The 19664-nt window shown below is 47.4% G+C and overlaps 1 protein-coding gene across 2 annotated transcripts in view; it reads right to left on the reverse strand.

The window, feature by feature from the left end:
• DNAH2 (dynein axonemal heavy chain 2) overlaps positions 1-19664 on the reverse strand; it is a 392322-nt gene that overhangs the window by 207531 nt on the left and 165127 nt on the right. For both annotated transcript variants that reach the window (XM_029581921.1, XM_029581922.1), the window contains 6 exons: positions 16287-16475; positions 15677-15780; positions 15392-15581; positions 7506-7686; positions 7135-7262; positions 6802-6954 (listed from right to left, as the gene is read on the reverse strand). In XM_029581921.1, coding sequence (XP_029437781.1) covers positions 6802-6954; positions 7135-7262; positions 7506-7686; positions 15392-15581; positions 15677-15780; positions 16287-16475 — 945 coding nt within the window. The remainder of the gene's footprint in view (positions 1-6801; positions 6955-7134; positions 7263-7505; positions 7687-15391; positions 15582-15676; positions 15781-16286; positions 16476-19664) is intronic.

Raw genomic sequence — 19664 nt, forward strand, 5'->3', positions numbered from 1 at the left:
ATCCGCCTTGTGCGTCATCCCTCCATCACAGGGAGTTAGTTTTAGAGATGGTAAGAGTCGGCATACATCCAATTTGACAGTCCATCCTGTTCACCTGACTCACAAGAGAGGATGACCCAGGATATAAATATCACAGAACAGAGTCAATCAGTTGTCAATTTTCCCTGGCTGCTAAGCGACCCATGTACAGAACAAGCACTAACTGGACCCCAAGATACAAGTCAGTCCTAACTGCAGGTGAAACAGTTCTCAATCAATAACCAGGCAGAGTATTCCTTGATATGATTCATGGATACAGCTAGGTTATCAATACTGGAAAGAGTCTTGTCTATCAGAGTGGATTGTACTTAGAGTAGACTCAGGGTAAACCTTCAGTCACAAGTTTTACAATCATTTTTTTATTTTACTAGTCAGTTTTTAAATTTACATTTCAGCTTATATAGCCCCAAAAGGGTCCCAAAACAGTTTACATATAAAAGTAGTATAACTCAGTAACATAATACATCAATAATCATTAAAAAAAACATCAAAATTGCATAAAATACAAAAACATCCTTTATGCTGCTAGTAACATCCCCCACTCTTGCTAGGGGTGTGAAAAGCTGAATTTACTTACCTAAACAATCATACTCCCCTCCTCACATCAAAAAATACATAATTCATTACATCACTAAAAATAATAATCCAATTAATCCAATTAAAACAACACAAAAATTAACACATTATACATAATCATAATAATACAAGCACAAACTCATATTTCCTATCTTCCTAATTCCCTTCTCATTGGCACTTCAGTATACATCTAACTACTCTGAATTTTGGTTGTAATGACACATACATTGTCTTGGTCCTCCCATATCTGCTGCCAATCATGCAACTCCCCCCCCAAAAAAAAACCAGTTCTTGAGAGATAAACACCATTAAAGTAAGAAAAAGGTAATAACTAAAGAAAAAGAAAATTATTACTTACCTGCTAATTTTCGTTCCTGTAGTACCATGGATCAGTCCAGACAGTGGGTTATGTCCCCAATCCAGCAGATGGAGTCAGCCAAAGCTTCGAGGGGGCGTCACCATAAGTACTACTACCCCCTCTGCAGGAGTTCAGCATCGAGTATATCAAAGCCCGAGTAAACAAACCCCCGTATTGGATCAAGTTGAAAGTAAACGGCAACAATAAGCCGCTTAACCTAAGTAAAGAACTGCAACCGTCCCACCAACGGGTAGGAGGTGATGAATACAGCGTGTCAACCCAACAGGGCACTGTGACAAACAGTGAAAACTGAGAAATCGTGAAAGACAGAAAACACGACTGTATCTTAGAACAACAGCCAAGCAGGATTAGAACCCAAACGCGGTGGGCGTCTGGACTGATCCATGGTACTACAGGAACGAAAATTAGCAGGTAAGTAATAATTTTCTTTTCCCTGTACGTACCTGGATCAGTCCAGACAGTGGGATGTACCCAAGCTTCCCTAACTCGGGTGGGGTCCTGCGAGGCCTGCACGTAGAACCTGTTCGCCAAAGTGTCCAGAGACAGAAGAGGCGAGGTGCAGACGATAGTGCCTCGAGAACGTGTGTAACGATTTCCAGGTGGCTGCGCTACAGATTTCTTGAGAGGAAACCGAGCGAGCTTCCGCCCAGGGAGCCGCCTGAGAGCGTGTAGAGTACGCTACAATGCCGGGCGGGAGAGTCCGCCCCACCCCAACGTAGCAAACGGCAATGCCGGCCTTCAGCCATGGTCGTCTTCGAGGCCTGAGATCCTGTCCTAGGGCCGGACCAAAGTACGAAGAGATGGTCAGAAGTCCGGAGGTCATTCGTAGCCTCCAAGTAGAGGAGCAGTGTGCGCTTGACATCCAGGAGTCGGAGAGCCCTCGGCTCAGAGGAGGAGAAGGACGGCAGTCCCACCGTCTGATTGACGTGAAACGTAGACAGCACCTTCAGAAGGAAGGAAGGAACAGTGCGAAGAGAAACTCCAGAGTCGGGGAAACGGAGATAAGGCTCTCTACACGACAGGGCCTGCAGCTCCGAGATGCGTCGAGCGGAGCAGATGGCCACCAGAAACACAGTCTTGAGGGTGAGGTCCTTGATCGTCACATTCCGCAGTGGCTCGAACGGGGGCCCCGACATGGCACGGAGCACAAGGTTGAGACTCCAATGTCCGGGTGTTGCAGCAGAGAGCCCCCGTCGCGCAGGAGCGAACCAAGGGCGGCCACCTGAACCCGGAGCGAGTTGCAGGCGAGCCCCTTGTTCACCCCCGCTTGTAGAAACTGAAGGATCTGGAGAACAGAAGCCGAAGCAGGTCTCGTGTTCTGGTCAGTACACCACAGCTCGAAAACCTTCCAGACCCGAGCATAGGCCACGGCCGTCGAAGGCTGTCGGGAACGCAACCGCGTGGACACTACCGCCTCCTGGTAGCCCTGGCGCCGAAGACGGTACCTCTCAAAAGCCAGGCCGCAAGACAGAAGAGTTCTGCCTGATCGAAAAATACCGGGTCCTGGTGCAGGAGGCGGGGGAGATGTCCCAGTCGGATGGGTCCGATGATCACCAGGTGGAGAAGGTCCGCAGCCCAGGGCCGTCTTGGCCACTCTGGGGCGACGAAGATCACAGTCCCCTGATGAGCCTCTATTCTGCGGAGTAGTCTTCCCACCAGTGGCCAAGGCGGGAATGCGTATAGGAGGAGATTTGTCGGCCACGGGAGCACTAGGGCATCCACTCCCTCCGCTCCTCGCTCTCTTCTGCGACTGAAGAAACGGGGAGCCTTGGTGTTTTGTGCGGACGCCATCAGATCCGTGTGGGGAGTTCCCCACCGCTGGACCAGAAGTTGCATCGCCTCGTCGGAGAGGGACCATCCTCCGGGATCCAGGAGCTGGCGACTGAGGAAATCCGCCTGGACGTTGTCCACGCCTGCGATGTGCGAGGCCGCCAGGCGGACCAGATGACGTTCCGCCCACTGCATCAGCATCGCTGCCTCGAGCGCGACTTGCGGGCTGCGAGTGCCGCCTTGGCGATTGATATAGGCCACCGTGGCCTCGTTGTCCGATAAGATCCGAACCTCCCGAATCCGAAGGAGTGGCAAGAAGTGTCGCAGAGCTAGTCTGACCGCTCTGGTCTCCAGGCGATTGATGGACCACTTTGTCTCCTCCACGGACCATGTCCCCTGCGTGGCGCCGCGGCCGCAGACCGCTCCCCAGCCGACGAGGCTGGCATCGGTGGTGACCACCACCCAATCTGGCAGGTCGAGGGACACGCCGCGAGCCAGATTCTTCGGATCCAGCCACCAGCCCAGGCTGATCCTGGCAAACTGCGGCAGGGGGAGGAGCATCTGGTAGTCCTGCGACAGCGGTTTCCAACGGGAGAGAAGTGCTCTTCGTAGGGGCCGGAGGTGCGCAAACGCCCAAGGAACCATGTCGATGGTGGAGCCCATCACCCCCAGGAGCTGCAGGTAATCCCAGGAGGTGGGAACTGGTAATGCAGAGAACCGCTGTATGTGTTCTCGCAGGGCGTGCGCCTCGTCCAGGAAAAACTTCGCTCGGATGAGCCAACCGTCCAGGTAAGGAGGAACTAAAATACCCTCTTTCCGAAGAGCCGCCGCCCCGACTACCATGATCTTGGTGAAAGTGCGCGGTGCCGTCGCCAACCCGAACGGGAGCGCCACAAACTGGAAATGTTGTTCCAGGATCTTAAACCGGAGAAGACGATGATGCTCCCGGTGGATGGGGATGTGAAGGTAGGCCTCCGTCAGGTCCAAGGAGGCTAGGAACTCCCCTCGATGCACCGCCGCAATCACCGAGCGCAGCGTTTCCATCCGAAACCGAACCACCCGGAGGGATTTGTTGACTTCCCTCAAGTCCAGGGTGGGCCGGTAGGAGCCGCCCTTGGGTACCACGAAGTAGATGGAATAATGGCCCAAGCCCACCTCTCTGGAGGGCACGGGCGCAGTGGCGCCAATCTCCCGAAGCCTGTCCAGTGTCAACTGTACCTCCCTTCGCTTGGAGACCGATCCGCAGGGGGAGAAGATGAACCGTCCCTTTGGAGCGCGGACAAATTCCAACGCGTAGCCGTATTCTATGGTGTCCAAGACCCACTGGTCCGAGGTGATCCGCGCCCACTCCTTGTAGAAGAATGCCAGCCGTCCCCCAATCCGGGGGACGGTGGAGTGGGCGAGCCGAACATCATTGGGAGGACGTGGGAGAGGGTTGTCCCGTTCCCGAGGCGGAACGCCCAGGCCTACACCCGCGAAGGGAGCGGGACCAGGGCTGCGACCTGGGGGCAGAGGGCCTGGAGACCGCCGGTCTGTAGTTCCTATAGCGCCGTTGCGCCCTGGATCTGGTGTGGGAGGACGAAAACGCCCTGGAGGGCCTGTACCTGTCCTCCGGCAGGTGATGGACTGCGCTTTCCCCCAGTGACTTGATGATCTGGTCCAAATCCTCTCCGAACAGGAACTTACCCCTGAATGGCAGGGAACCCAGGCTCGACTTGGAGGAAGTGTCCGTCGCCCAGTTGCGAAGCCATAGAAGGCGACGCGCCGCCACTACCGAGACCATGGATCGGGCCAGGACCCGAAGCAGGTCATAGAAGCAGGTCATAGGAGGCGTCAGCCCCGTAAGCCACCGCAGCTTCCAGCCTATCCGCTTGGGCGGCCTCCTCGGCCGGCAGAACCTGAGAGGTGAGAAGTTGTTGCACCCAGAGAAGACTCGCCCTCTGCGGAGACCTCGAAGACCTGCTTGAGGAAGACTTCCAACTTGTGATCCTGCGTATCCCGTAAGGCCGCGCCACCCGTCACTGGTATGGTCGTCCTCTTCGTGACCGCCGACACCGCGGAGTCCACTTTCGGAACCTTGATGAGATCCAGGAAATCCTCTGGTAGCGGATACAGCTTCTCCATGGCCCGACTGACCTTAAGGGAAGCTTCCGGGGCGTCCCACTCCCTAGTAAGAAGCTGCAGGAAGGAATCATGGATGGGAAACGCCCGAGCCCTCGGCCGGAGGGCTGCCAGCCCCGGATCTCCCTTCTTGGCCGACGTGACGACGGCGGGCGCTACTGGAGCGGGCGGGTCCGGCGGCGGATCGAGATTCAGCTCCTGGATCCAAGACCCACTTGGAATAAGTTCGTCCAGCTCTTCTCCCTGTGGTGGAATCCCCTTGGCCCCCTTCTCCCAGGTCCGGCCCAGGAGACGCCGGGCCTGTCACTGCTCCCTCGGAGCCCGCAGGAATCCAGGTGCGGGCGGGAGGCAGGGTGGCCCCCACACCCGCCGGGACGGGGGGGGCCTGAGAGGGAGGCGAGAGCCGCGGGACCTTGGCTGGAGACGGTGCTGCGGGAGCGACGAGGCCCTGCAGATACGCAGTGGGCATTAACAGTACAAAGTCCGGGGAGAATCCCGGCCTAGCCCCGGAGGGGGGGGACCCCGTGGGACCCTGGCCCGTCAGGCTGTTGTCCGGCAGCCAATTCGGTGGAGAAACCTCGGGGGAGTCCCTGTCATCCAGCGCTGCCTGAGTCCCCTCAGAGCGCTGGGCATGTAAAATGGCCGCCGTTCCCGCCAGTAATGGGGGAGGGGCCGGCCCGCACCGCCCGGGCATGCCTGTCAAAACCGAAAATTCGCTAAGGAACTGCGATGGGCCCTCCCCCCCGGGGAGGCACCGGGCACAGATCCCTTCACGGGCAATCCGCGATCTCGGCTCACCGCAGGTCGAGCAACGTGCTGGCCGCGGCATCATGAGCACTGCTGGCAACGGAGGAGACAGGCAAAATAAACGAAATGCCTCGGGGGGGGCCGCGAAGGAAAAACGCCGGCGCGGGGGGGCCCGAGCGGCCTGCACTGCCCGCCGATGAAGAACGGTGCCGCGGGGGGGCCCGAGCGGCCTGCACTGCCCGCCGATGAAGAACGGTTCCGCGGGGGGGCCCGAGCGGCCTGCACTGCCCGCCGATGAAGAACGGTGTCGCGGGGGGGGCCCGAGCGGCCTGCACTGCCCGCCGATGAACGGTGCCGCGGGGGGGCCCTCCTGGCCTCACAACCCGCCAACGAAGATCTCCCCGCTCACCTCCGCAGCCCACGAGGAACCGGCAAAATGGCTGCTGGTGAGGGAGAAAAACGCGGCGAAGCCGAAGCAGCCGCGAGCAAAATCAGCTGCAAAGAGAAACACAGAAGAATGCACTTACCCCGGTTCACAAGTTACAGCTAGCACCGAGAGAGAAAGAGAGTGAGAGACAACGCAGAGGGAAGTCACGCCGTCCCAAATTGAACCCTCTTTAACGTTTTTGTTTTTTTTTTTTTTTTTTTAAATAAAGCAAACTTGATCCAACAGAAACAGTGAGAGAAAAACAGAGAAGACAAGTAATCACTGTAAGAAATGGTTTCAGGCAATCTGGAGCAACCCAGATTCTACTACTCGCATCTGCTGGAGTCAGAAGATACTGGACTCCTGCAGAGGGGGTAGTAGTACTTATGGTGACGCCCCCTCGAAGCTTTGGCTGACTCCATCTGCTGGATTGGGGACATAACCCACTGTCTGGACTGATCCAGGTACGTACAGGGAAAAGCAAGTTACAGTACATCTTCACCTATTGTGGACCAATGTTGTACTGAGGCATTATGGTAGACTGCAAGAGATTTCATCAGTCCCTCACCCGTAGTGAGAGGGAGAATACCCTGAGGGTTCCAGATTGATAGGGCGAATTTTACAGAAGTTAGTCTATTGCCTAGTCCATGAACTATGGACTGCTGTAGTTTAGATTATGTGTACGTAACATGATCCTGCCTGAATCAATAGGAAATTATATTACAAGTCTCAGGCTCTTTACCTCCTCATCTGAGAGACTGGGCTGCACACGGCGCTTCTTTCCTGCATAACGCAAAAGGGAGGTGAGTGCCCGCAGGCCAAAGTCATAGTGGTCCTGCTTGGAAAGCTGCTGAACGGCCAGGGAGTACAGTGTGTAAACTTTCTTAGCCAGGAGCTGCAGGCAGAGAAATGAATAGGAGAGGGTTCAGCTTTTACAGCAAGCACAGCAGCTGTGAATCAGAGGTGCATTGGCATAGTTGTGTGTTAGAAGTCTGCACAACAATCACAGCCCCACATGAATGATTCTCCCACAGCTGAAAGTACAAAAATAATAATTCCTTCTCCTCCTTCATACCTTGCAATTGTTAAAGCCTTCTCCAAAGAGAATGATTTCAGCAATGAGAGTGGAGTCCGGAACCACCATGGAGATAGGGCGGAACATGGATTTCAGGTTATCTGGCAGCTCTGTGCGCCCTGCATAACCTACCACAGTCATAGGAAGACAGTGTCAACATTTCTTCTCTATTTCTCATCACCCTTCCCCACCTAACACAGTGCTCTCCCAGTACTGGGGCAGGCACTTCAGCCCTTTTCACCTGAAGCAGTGCACATTTCCTTTTATGATTATAGTATTAATATGGATTTCAGTTCCATAGGCAGTAGAGTGGATTGGTACTTTCACTTAATCGCATCAGTAGACTGGCACAAACAAAGAACTGCACATACCTGGATTCATGGTGATAAAGATGCCACAAGACCAGACCAGTTGGATCTCCCGCCCCTCAAAGATGAAGCGGGTAAGGTTGGCTGAGAGGGCAGAGAGAATGGACAGGATCTGCTGGGCCACCACTGACAGCACCTCAATGTTAATGCGGTTGAACTCATCAAAGCAGCCCCAGGCCCCGGTCTGGAAGGAGGGAAGGCAGGGAAAATGAAGTTCCTTACCTCGAATAGGTGATCTCTGAGGACGGTAGTTCACTAGTCACAAAAGTGGGTATTATCATCCCAATGGCACTGAGACAGACATTCTCTTCCAGAGCTTTCCAGTAGATTCTTCATTGAGCATACAAAGCAGTTCCCATGCAGAAGCATCTGACAGTTCCCAATCTGCTCAAGAAATCTGCCTGCACATTCGGCAATGTGAAACGCCAAAGAGCTTTCAGATTTCACTCCACCAACTGGAATAAAAGACTCACTTCCAAGGACACCATCAGATTCTTGGTTCCCCTTTGCCTGTTTATGTACACCACTACCACTGCGTTGTCCAAAAGTACTCTTATTGCCCTTCCTCTGACTAGATGAAGAAACTTCAGCAAGGTTCTTTTGATTGCCCTTCTTTCTAAACGATTGATGGACCAAGTTGCTTTTGATATACTCTAAAAACCCTAAGCCATATGTCCTTGACAAAAAGCACCCCAGCCACTCAGACTGGCATTTCTGATCACTGTTGTCCAATTTGGAATCTCCAGATCCATTCCTTTGGATAAACTGCATACCAAGAGCCTGACCTCCTCCTGCAGAGGTAACCTGAACTCGTAATTCTGCAAATGAATGTTCCACCTCAAGAGAAGAGCACTCTGTAATGTTCTCATATGTGCACCTATCCAGGGAATTAAATCCAAGGTTGACACCATCAGAACTTGCAGGTAGCCCCAGGCCCTGAAAGCCCTCATTTGCAATATATCACAGATCTGCATCCTTTCCACTGTTAAAAACACCTTTCCTACCTGAGTCTTGAAAAGAGGACCCAGATATTCCACCTCTTGAGTAGGATACAGTTTGCTCTTGGGAAGACTGATGACCCAACCTAGATCCTGCAGCTGTTGAATCACCCTGTAGGTGGTGCATCAACAACATTCCTTTTCCCCAATAGCTTGAATCAACCAGTCATCTAAATATGGATGCACCATGATTCTTTTCCTTTGAAGAGCACCTGCAGCTACCATCATGACCTTGGAAAAGGTTTATGGCGTAGTTGTCAAGCTAAATGGAAGTGCCTGAAACTGGAAGTGACCACCAGCACTGCAAATCTGAGAAACCTTTGAAGGTCCCTCTGGATTGGAATATTCAGGTAAGCTTTTGAAAAGTCCAGGGACTCAAGCAACACTCCCTTTCTCACTGCCACAATTTCTGAACAGAGAGTCTCCATGCAGAAATGGGGCATTCTCAAAGAGACATTTATTTTCTTCAAATCCAGAATAGATCAGTATGTGGCACTACAAAATAAATGGAGTACCTCTAGAGCCCATTCTCCCTTTCTTCAAGCAATATGAATTGCTTGAAGAAAGCAATCCATATTGTACCCTATAGCTTCCTGCTTTTATCTGGAATAATATGGGGATACCATGAACACATCAACCACTGGGCAAGCAAATTCTAAAGCATAAAAAAGTCTCTTACTATGGCAAGAACCCATTGATTCATTATAATTCAGGTCCATAAAATAGAGCGAAATGACCCCTGCTTTAAATAATGAGAGAGTGAACCCTTTGGGCCTCATTGTGAGCTCTTACTTTGCTCAAACTGGCGACAGTACTGTCTTTAGCACCTCTTCGACCTGCCCAAAAGGACTGAGACTTGTTTCCATCCTACCACTGAGAAAACGTATTCTTCCCCAACCAATACAGTCATTTCCCAAAACTTTAGTCTACTGGAAATTGCCTTATGACATTCTTTAAATTTGTCTTCAGACAACTTATGAGTCTTCCGGACTCACCTAGATTCTTAACTAGTTTCTCAAAGTCCTCCCTGAACAGATGTTTCCCATGGAATGGCAGATTTCCAAGTTATGATTTGTACCAGACATCTACTGCCCAGTTGCACAGCCATAACAAGCACCTAGCAGACACTGAAGCCACCATACTTCTGGCTGAGATTTGAAACAAATCATATAAAGCATCCTCTATATAGACGAGACCAGCTTCCAACCTCCCTTTCTGACATTCCTTCCTCAGTGCCGCCCATGGAAATTTGTTGTACCCAACACAAAGATACCCAAGCCATGAAGCTGCTACAAACAGCTGCCCTAAGAGCTAAGGCTGCAACTTCAAAAGCTCGCTGGAGGTCCTTTCCTGGGCATCTCTTAGGGCTGCACTCCCCTCTTCGGGGATCATCATTTGTCACATTTGGCAACCTTAATTGTTTCAAACCCCCATCAGAAAAGGGAAACAGTTTAGCCATGGCCCTACACACCTTCAACCCAGTCTCTGGAGTGTCCCATTCTGCAAAGACCAGAGCTTTCACCAACCTAGAAAAAGAAAAGGCTTTAGAGGGCCCCTAAGATGGGCTCTTCACTCTTCTGATCCGGTTCTGCTTTCTTTTCTTTTATGCCCAACTCAGCCACTGCTTGAGGTCTTGAGGGGGAAAGTAGGAAGCACAATGGATTGATACAAAAACTAATTTTGGCAGGAACTTTAGGTATTTCAGATTTGCTGATTCCAAAGATTCAAAGGGTGGTTTCATGAGCTCAGCTAGAACTACATTGAGGTCCCATGGAACTGGCAGTTTCATTATTGGGGTTTTTGTGTCATAACCTCTTCATGACTTTCAGACTAGAGCAAGAAGAGATTCAAGGTTTCCATTCCATGTATATGGTATGCTATTATTGTACTGAGATGCACCTTAGCCCAACAATGAGAGATGGAATAAATAGTGAAGCAGGTTCCAGTTGCCTTTAACACACTACACTGAGAACTTATTCTATCTGGAATTATATGGTTTTCTCATGGACTGCTTTCTAGAAGCCATACGTATATCTTCTACTACTTGAGAAAGTCAAAGAATTGCTACTAATGAGGATTCAACTTCCATGCTGTTAGTACTAGAAAACAGGTATCTGGATAGAGAATTTTTCCTTGATCTTGAGTTATCAGTGAAGGATGTTCTGCTAAGCAAATAGGTTTCTTTACCAATAGCCAAAACAGGTGAGAAAAGGAAAATTGGTTCTTACCTGCTAATTTTCATTCCTGGAATACCACAGATCAGTCCAGACAAGTGGGTTTATGCATCCCTACCGGTAGATGGAGGCAGAGAACAACACTTTGAGGCACTGCTACATATCTGAGGGATTGCAGATGGCACTGAGAGTGCCATCTGCAATCCCTCAGTTTTGACCTGTACCCAAGCCAAGATATCTAACCCCAACCTCCAGGATCTCTTCCTCTATAACAACAAAAAAAAAAAAAGCTGGGGCACAAGTTGCAAACTCCCAACCAAACTTGACCCCTGAACTAGGGACAAGAAAAAGAATTTTGAATCTCTAACAAGTGAGACCTATATACGATATTATTCTGCAGCACACATCACCAGGAGCATCCAGAATTCAAAGAGGTCTTTCAAAAAGCATTATAATGGGCCAGGATTCTGGACTGATCTGTGGTATTCCAGGAACGAAAATTAGTAGGTAAGAACCAATTTTCCTTTCCTGTTCATACCCCAGATCAGTCCAGACAAGTGGGATCCCGAAAGACCTGCATGTAGTACATTCTCACCAAAGGAGCCCTCTCCTCTGAGACCTTGACATCCAAACAGTAATGCCTGGTAACAAATCTCCTGCGATGACACGGACACTCCGCCCAGGAGGCTACCTGTGCCCTAGTAGAATGTGCACGCAATCCCTAAGGGATCGACTGACCTTTACTAATTTAGGACGAAACTATCACCTTTTTTTTTTTTTTTTAAACTTTACTGCAAGGAGAGGGAATAAACAAAAAACCTAGAACTAGCCCTCTTACACCTATCCACTAACACCTAATTGAATCAGGCAAGACTGTGGGTTAGGCATCTGACCATCTGCTGGAGACAGAGGCTGTGGGTGGCACCCTGGTATATATAGGGGAGCCTGACAAGTTTGGCTCTGTCTCCATCTGCTGGTGTGGAGGCACAACCCAGGAGTCTGGACTGATCCGGTACGTACAGGGAACAAGCAATTGTACTCTTAGTCACTTTGCAACCCTTCTTCGGTGCAGTGAATAACACAAAAAGATGGTCCGAGCACCGAAATCCATTGGTCACCTTGAGATATCTGAGGAGAACCCGATGCACATCCAAAAGACGAAGCTCCCTCGCATGGGGAGATTTGGGTATCAGGTAAAAAAACTCCAGCAGCTCCACTGTCTGGCTAAGATGAAAAGATGACACTACCCTTGGGCAAAAAAGAAGGAACCACCCACAACGAGACCCCATCATCAGAAATTCGCAAACAAAGCTCTCTGCACGATAAGGCTTGGAGTTCAGAAATCCGTCTCGCCAAGAAATTCGCCACCAGGACCACCACACCTTCAGGGTAAGATCCTTCAAAGTAACCCTTCGCAAAGGTTCGAAGAGAGGACCACACGATACTTGTAGGACCAAGTTAAAATTCCAGAACGGACAAAGTCTACAGACTGGAGGACGCAAATGCTGTGCTCCTTTCAGAAAACGTACTGCGTCTGGATGAGATGCTAAGGGTCTTCCCTGCAACCTCCCTCTGAAACAACCCAAGACTGCCACCTGGACTCGGAGAGAATTATAGGCCAAACCCTGCAAAAAGGCCAAGACATGGGCAACGTTTGCTTGCAAAGGATTAGCATCATGAACCACATATACCAGGACTGAATCACTCTCCAGACTCTGATATATGCCAAAGAAGAGGAAGATCTTCTAGCCTGAAGAAAAGTAGTAATCGCCAGCTCGGAATATCCTTTCAAGCGGAAACATAGCCTCTCAAAAGCCAAGCCACTAGACAGCAGCAAACTGCCTGCTCTGGCAAGATGGGTCCTTGACGTAGCACTCCCCTCAGTTGGCTTAAAATGAATGGGCCCATCTACTGCTAGCTGAACCAGATCTGCAAACCACGGACGGTGTGGCTACTCCAGCACTACCAGGATCACTCGTCCATGATGCCGTTCGATACGATGCAACACCCGACCTAGTAGCGGCCACAGAGGAAAGACATATAGCAGAAGTCTTTCTGGCCACAGCTGAACTAGGGTGTCGATCCTTACAGAGCCAAACTCCCTTCAGTTGCTGTAAAACTTGGTCATCTTATTTTACTTTAACAGACTGCAGGTTTGCACCTCTACCATCTGCTAAAGACAGAGAAATACTGAGGGACTGAATGTGGCACCCTCGGATATGTAGCAGTGCCTCAAAGTTTTGTTCTCTGCCTCCATCTGCTGGTAAGGATGCATAAACCCACTGTTACCCGTCATGGATCTCTCTCTACAGCATGCCAATCCCGATGGACTGCCTTGCTCACGTCAGGTTCTGGAAGACGCGGCCGACAGCCGAACACCGCGGCTGAGATGCCTTGCCGCAGGTTCCCTTAGGCACATGTACACGCAGTAATGCTCCAATTAAAAGGCCCGCGGCAGGAATTCCTGGCGGCACATGGGTTGGACGTCATCAAGCTGCAAAACATACTAAAATATCAAATAGTAGAGCAAATTGTGTGTTGCGAAGGTTGAGTGGTCTGCAAACACTTTAGTAAAGTCCCAAAACTGAGAAGGTAATATTTATTTAAAGGAAAGAAAGGGTTTTCAATCCAAGTTGCAATAAGTGTGTGACCAACAAATTAAAGTGCAGCTCTGTCCCCCAACACGGGACCGTTTTTCACTGAAGCTGCATCGGGAGGAACAAATAAGCACATGTCTAAAAAGAAATCAAAATACAAATAGTTAAATGGTACAACTGGTTAATATAGGGCAAACTCCAAGGTAATGGTAAAACAGCAGAGGAAGCAAAGGGTTCTACATGGCCTGAATGAAAAACAGTTATAACAAACTATTCTGTGAGCAAATGAAAAGTAGTCAAAAATGACAACAATGAAAGAGGAATCGTAAGCAAATATAGTATATACAATCAAGCATACTTTCTATATTAAGTTGGATTACAGGGCGGTGTTATTATTTCCAGGTAAAAGTAGGCAATAGGAAGAGGTAGAGTGAAGAAATGGGTAAAATAAAAAAATATTTAAAAATAAAAAGACAGAAATGGTCCGTGGTACGTACAGGGAATTGTATTTTGATTTCTTTTTAGACATGTGCTTATTTGTTCCTCCCGGAGACAGACAAATACTGAAGGGCTGCAGGGTAGGCTCTGTCCTGATATAGGATACCCTTTTCAGTTTTAGTCTATCTCCATCTGCTGGGACAGGAGGCTCAACCCACGGTCTGGACTGATCCAGGTACGTACAGGGAATAAATATTACCTTCTCATTTTTGGGACTTTGCTAGAGTGTTTGCAGACCGCTCAACCTCTGGTGACCATGTGGATTCACATGAACTGTGGCTACCATGTAGCCAAGAAACACCAGGAGGGAGCAAGTTGAGGAAATAGGAAAATAGGTTCCTACCTGCTAATTTTCGTTCCTGTAATACCTCAGATCAGTCCAGACTCCTGGGTTTTGTATCTCTGCAAGCAGATGGAGTTGTTTTCAATGACTGAAATTTTGTTCTAAATCTAAGAGGTAACCAGTGAGCTAATATGATCAGTTTTTGTACAATAATCTGGAGGAATTTCCTGTGTAGAGGGTAAATCATATATGCAGCTGAAGTCCAGGGAGCATAACCAGTTTTCCATATCTAAGTGTGCTTAGTGAGTTCATCTTGAACTTTTCTCAGCACAAACATTTATTCAAATCTCTCAGATCCAAAATCAGTCTTACTTCTCTGGAATTAAGTAGCATCTGGAGAAGAAGCTCTTGTTGGTTTTAAGCTCCAGGACCTGTCTTTATTGAAGGTGGTGTTGTGTTGTTGATCCAGGAAGCAGCTAAAAATGGGATGGTCTAATGGGATCTTAGAGAAATGAAGGCAATATCCTTAGTATATTATCTTTAATGCCCATTTGTTGTGCATTATCAAATACTAATCCTTCCTGAAAAACACCAGACTCCCCTCTATTAGGAGAAAAGGCTGAGTAATTCATCAAAAGCTCTCCTCCCTCAAAAAAGAATTGGATGCCTTTGGCTGAACAGCTGACTGATTCTTTGGCTATCTTTTCTCCCTCTGATGCTACTGCTTTTGCTGCCTTTGCCTTGGAAATTGACTGCATCCCTTCTCTGGTAGAAACATTGCCTTCTCTATAGGAAGGGCTGCTTCCTTGGCAAAGTGAGTTGCCCCGCCATGGTAGATGAGAGAATCTGGAGCAGTGTTTTTTGGTTTTTGTTTTTTTTAAATAAGATCCACTATCTCCTTGATTTTATCAGCAAAGAGAGTCTCCCCTGGGCAGAGCACATTCACTAGCCTGTCATGCACGTCTTCACGTAGACCTGATGCTCTGAGCCATGCCAACTTCCTTGCCCAAATGGCCACAGAGAATGTATGGACTGAGATGTTGAAAGCCTCCTATGCCACTCTGATTAGATTCTTTCTACAATCCCTGGCCTTTAACAGAAAAATACACATCTATTGGAAAGCATGGAAGAAACACGGCTGAGGCATGCTGAGCAGGAATTGCTGCAAGTGTTCAATGAAACTGAAGAATTTCCTGGAAAACTCTAGAAAAGAATATTCAACAAGGCGCCATTGGGATGACATCACCCAGTTGTATGATGTGCAAACTGCTTGACCTCAGAGAAGGATCATTTAGTTAGTGAGGAGTGGATCGCCTCGTCAGAGCAGAGTATTGCCTACCTGGGCCAGGCCAGAGTACATCCGTCCCATTGATTTATAATCCAGTCCCTCTGAGCAGTTCACCACTATCACATACATTCCCAGGGCCTTGCCCAGATCCTTCACAGTCTCTGTCTTGCCAGTGCCAGCAGGGCCCTTGGGCGAGCCTCCTCGATGAAGGTGCAGGGCTGTGGTCAGGGTCATATAGCACCTACAAAGGAGGTGGGATTGTCAGCATCTAGTTGAGGAAAAGGAAACAGCCAGGTCACAGTGGGAGAAAACAGCTAGTGCAATACCATACTATACCTATCAGTGAGAGGGGTGATGACAAGGCGCCCTGAGTTCCCCAAGTACTCATAACCATATTGGAACTGGGTGTTAGTCTGGCGGATAATACAGTCATCAACATCCTATGGAGAAAAGGAAAAGAGCAAGGTAGAGAGTACAAACTTCTGAGAATGTTATTAGAGATACATTTCTAAAGGCTCTACATAGGATTCCAATTTTATGTTTTTTTTTAACTCTGTTTCTATTTCATATACAATGAGTTTATGTTTTTTGGGATGAAGTATTAATAGCTTGTCCCCAATTTTTATGTAAACCAACGTGAAGTGTACATGATATGCTCGGTATATTAAAAAAAATGCCTAAATAAATAAATAAATAAATAACTTCTGGGGAGCCAGCCTGCCTTAGACAAAACTCTTTCTTAGCTCTTCAGTTACTGCAGCTTCTGAAGCTTCTGTTTCCCTTTCACAATCTTATTGAGTAACTAAGTGGAATTGCCCTGTATTACATTATCCTCATTTCCACCCCTCTAGAAGCAGCTGTTGCTATGGATGAAATCTACAAATCTAAACTACACAGAGCACAGGCCACAGTCTCTTGCAGGAAGCCTGGAAGCCTGCAGCCCTACCTTGTCCCAGTACAGACGGAGCTGGCTCAGCCACTCAAAGGCAGAGACATCCATGCAGTTGCTCTTCAGCATCCTGTCCAACACATCGCGGGCATGCACTTCCACTGTCACCAGTGCCACGATCTTCAGTCGCATAATTTTGGTCAGGTTGCCTCGAATGGATTCTGAGTATTTGTTTAACATGGACACCTGAGAGAAGAGAACATGGAAGGTGAAATTATTACTTACCTACTCATTTCATTTACTTCTGCACACCAGTCAGGAACATATGGGTACATTCCACTCATCCAACATTTGGAGGCTGTTGGTCCTTTTTTTTACATCACCTCCGAATATGACATCATTAGAATCCTACATGCCAGTAAGCTGGCAGAGCTACTTGAAAAAACAAAGAATATCACTCCTTAACAATTTAAAAATATTAAATCTTATAAACAGAAATCAAACATTTTTAACAACTTTGTAGCAATTTCTAAACATAACATTTTCTTTTCTTTCTTTTTTTTTTACATTTCTTGGGTGCAGAAGGAAAGGAAATTAGCAGGTAAGTAATAATTTCACCTTCCCTGTCCTTCTGTCCACAAGTCAAGAACATGTGGGATGTTTCAAAGCCCCATATATTACGGGTGAGTTGATTGAATAGTTGCTTTTAGAACCAAAGCATCAAATGATGCTCCTTATTTAGCAAGAAATCCAATCTGCAATGTTTTATAAATGGATTTAAGTTTGTCCAAGTGGCAGCTCTACAAATATCTGTTGGTTTAACTGCACCTACTTCTGTCCATGATGTCGCTTGCGCTCTAGTAATGTGCTATTAAACCTGAAGGAACTTCTTTTTCGTGCAGTAGATAACCTGAAGAGATAGTTTCTTTAATCCACCTTGCTATAGGTCCTTTAGAAGCAGCCACTCCCTTCTTATTACCTCCAAATAAAATAAATAATTTGTCTGTGGTTCTAAAACTTTTGGTAACACATAAGTATTGACAGAGACATCTATTAAGATCTAGCAAATAAAGTGCCTGTAAGGAACCCTTACAGTTGCTCTTAGAGAATAAAGGCAAGACTATTCTCTGGCTTAGATAAAAAGTGGAGACTACCTTTGGTAAAAAGGAGGGTACTGGTCTTAAAATTACCGAATGTTTTGTGAACTGTATGCGGATGATTTTGGGGTTTTTTTTCATGTGCATCTCTCATGCTCAGAAACAGTTGACCTAGTAAACTTGTGTGTACCTACTATCATGCGATGGCTATTTTTCAATAAGCTGTTGTTAAATCTATTGAAAACTCAATATCTGTTGATCCAGCGCCCTCTGTCAAAGATCCTTCATGACTCTATTGCGACTGGCAACATTTCATTCTCATTGAACTCCTGTATTCATAATCTGGGTGTCTTAATAGACCCTTCTTTATCCTTTCGTCCATTTGTTAATAGAATTAGGGCAGGATTCTTCAAGCTTTGTTTGCTTTGTGGCCTTAAACACTTGCTAGAGAAAGCAGATTGCCAAATAGTGGTACAAGCTTCCATTCTTCTTCTAGTAGACTACTGCAATTCTACTCTCCTTGGTCTTCCAGCAGTAACTCTTAGACCTCTCCAATTATTGTTAAATGCTGCGACGCAACTCATCTCCAGCATTAACAAGCTTGAGCATAACACCCCAGTGCTCTTCAAGTTACACTGGCTTCCGATTGTGGAACGCATTAAATATAAGATTGCAACCATCACCTTCAATCTTATCTCCTCTGATGCTTCACCCTGGAGCAACGATCTACTACAACTTTATTGTCCACCTCTTCAGCTTCGCTCCGCACGAGGCCTGTTATACATGCCCTCACCTTTGCAGGCCAGACTTAATGTTAACCGAAATTGTGCTTTCTCTGTGCCGCCCCAGTTAGCTGGAATTCTTTTCCCCAAAGCTGTACATATGGCAGACAGCATTAAGGCCTTTAAGACTCTGTTACAAAATGGTGATTTAAACAAGCGTTTTATTAATTCTGCAGAAGGTTCCTGTGTGTTTTAGTTTTTTTGTCGCTGTGAATTCTGATTTTGGTGTGTATTTATTGAAATGCTATGATTGTTTCTATGCACATCGCCCAGGATATGGGCGATTAATAAATTCAAATAAAAGATAAAAAAAGGATTTAAAAAAATTGATAAAGAAAGTGAGAAAAGGAGGCCTACAGGAAAGAGACTCTCTCTGAAACTCTTCTGACAATGTTATTGCAACTAAGAAGACTGTTTTTAAAGTGAGATCCTTAAGAGTTGCTTGGATTAAGAGTTCAAAAAGAGGCTGTAGGATTAGAAATATGTCATCACCACCTGGAAGGCAGCATTATCCAGGATTCTCCACCAAATCCTCCAAAAGTTATCCGGGCCTCCAGGTTCAACATCTGAATCATCTTCTCTTTTTTTTTTTTTTAATTTATTGTTTATTAGTTTTTATTAATTAACATAGAGTTTCAAATTTTTTACAACATATTCATCCATCTAAACTTTCAAAAAAAATATATATATATCATACTCTAACAATATAATCTAAACAGATTTGTTCTAATGTAGAAGATTCAAGAAGTCCAGTCAAATCTGCCCCTAAATATAGGGGAACATTTGGTTCCATATGTGAGGTTTCAGTTGTTCTTGATACAAAATAGATCTTTGAAATAGGTGGTATGGCTTCACTTGGAAAAGAAAGGACATCCATCATATATTTTTTAAACTGATCTCATAATGATACCAGTTTCATAGAAGGAAAATTTAATATCCTGAGGTTTAAATATTTCTGAGAATTTTCCAGGAATGCCAATTTTTTCAAAGTATTTGCCTCACTTTGTATTAATTTTACTTGGATATCTTGAATTTTAGTTACATTTAATTCGATTTCTTTGATTTTCTTCTCATGAGTATCCAACACTGGTTTGATTTCATTATCCTTTTGTTGTAAATTGGTTACAGCCACTGTTAGAGTTGTAATTGCCTTCTCCAAGGCAACTAGGGCATTCCAGACAATGTCTAAAGTAATTTCTTGCGGTCTTGTTAACTTGAGACTGAGATCTGGGCTTACCTCTTGACTCCGACAGACCTCCGAAATTCTCAGAATTTCGTCCACCGGTTCCTCTCCCCCACCGATAGCAATCATGGCGGTGCTCTCGTCCACCGGACTCTGCACAGTGGATCCCCGCTGTTCTCTCTGCTCTCCTCGAGAGTCAGCGCACGCCACCACTCCAACGGCTCCCAGCCCGGAAACAGCCGCTGCCGCCTGCTCTCCTGCTAGCCCCGTCAGCCGCCGGGTCCAGGCCTGTTCCGAACTCACATCGTGGGTAGGGGGAGAGGGAGTATCAGGCGCCCCAGGGCTTAATGATGTCGATATGTCCAATGGCGTC

The sequence above is a fragment of the Rhinatrema bivittatum genome, chromosome 16, assembly GCF_901001135.1.
Source record: "Rhinatrema bivittatum chromosome 16, aRhiBiv1.1, whole genome shotgun sequence".
NCBI classification, from domain to species: domain Eukaryota; kingdom Metazoa; phylum Chordata; class Amphibia; order Gymnophiona; family Rhinatrematidae; genus Rhinatrema; species Rhinatrema bivittatum.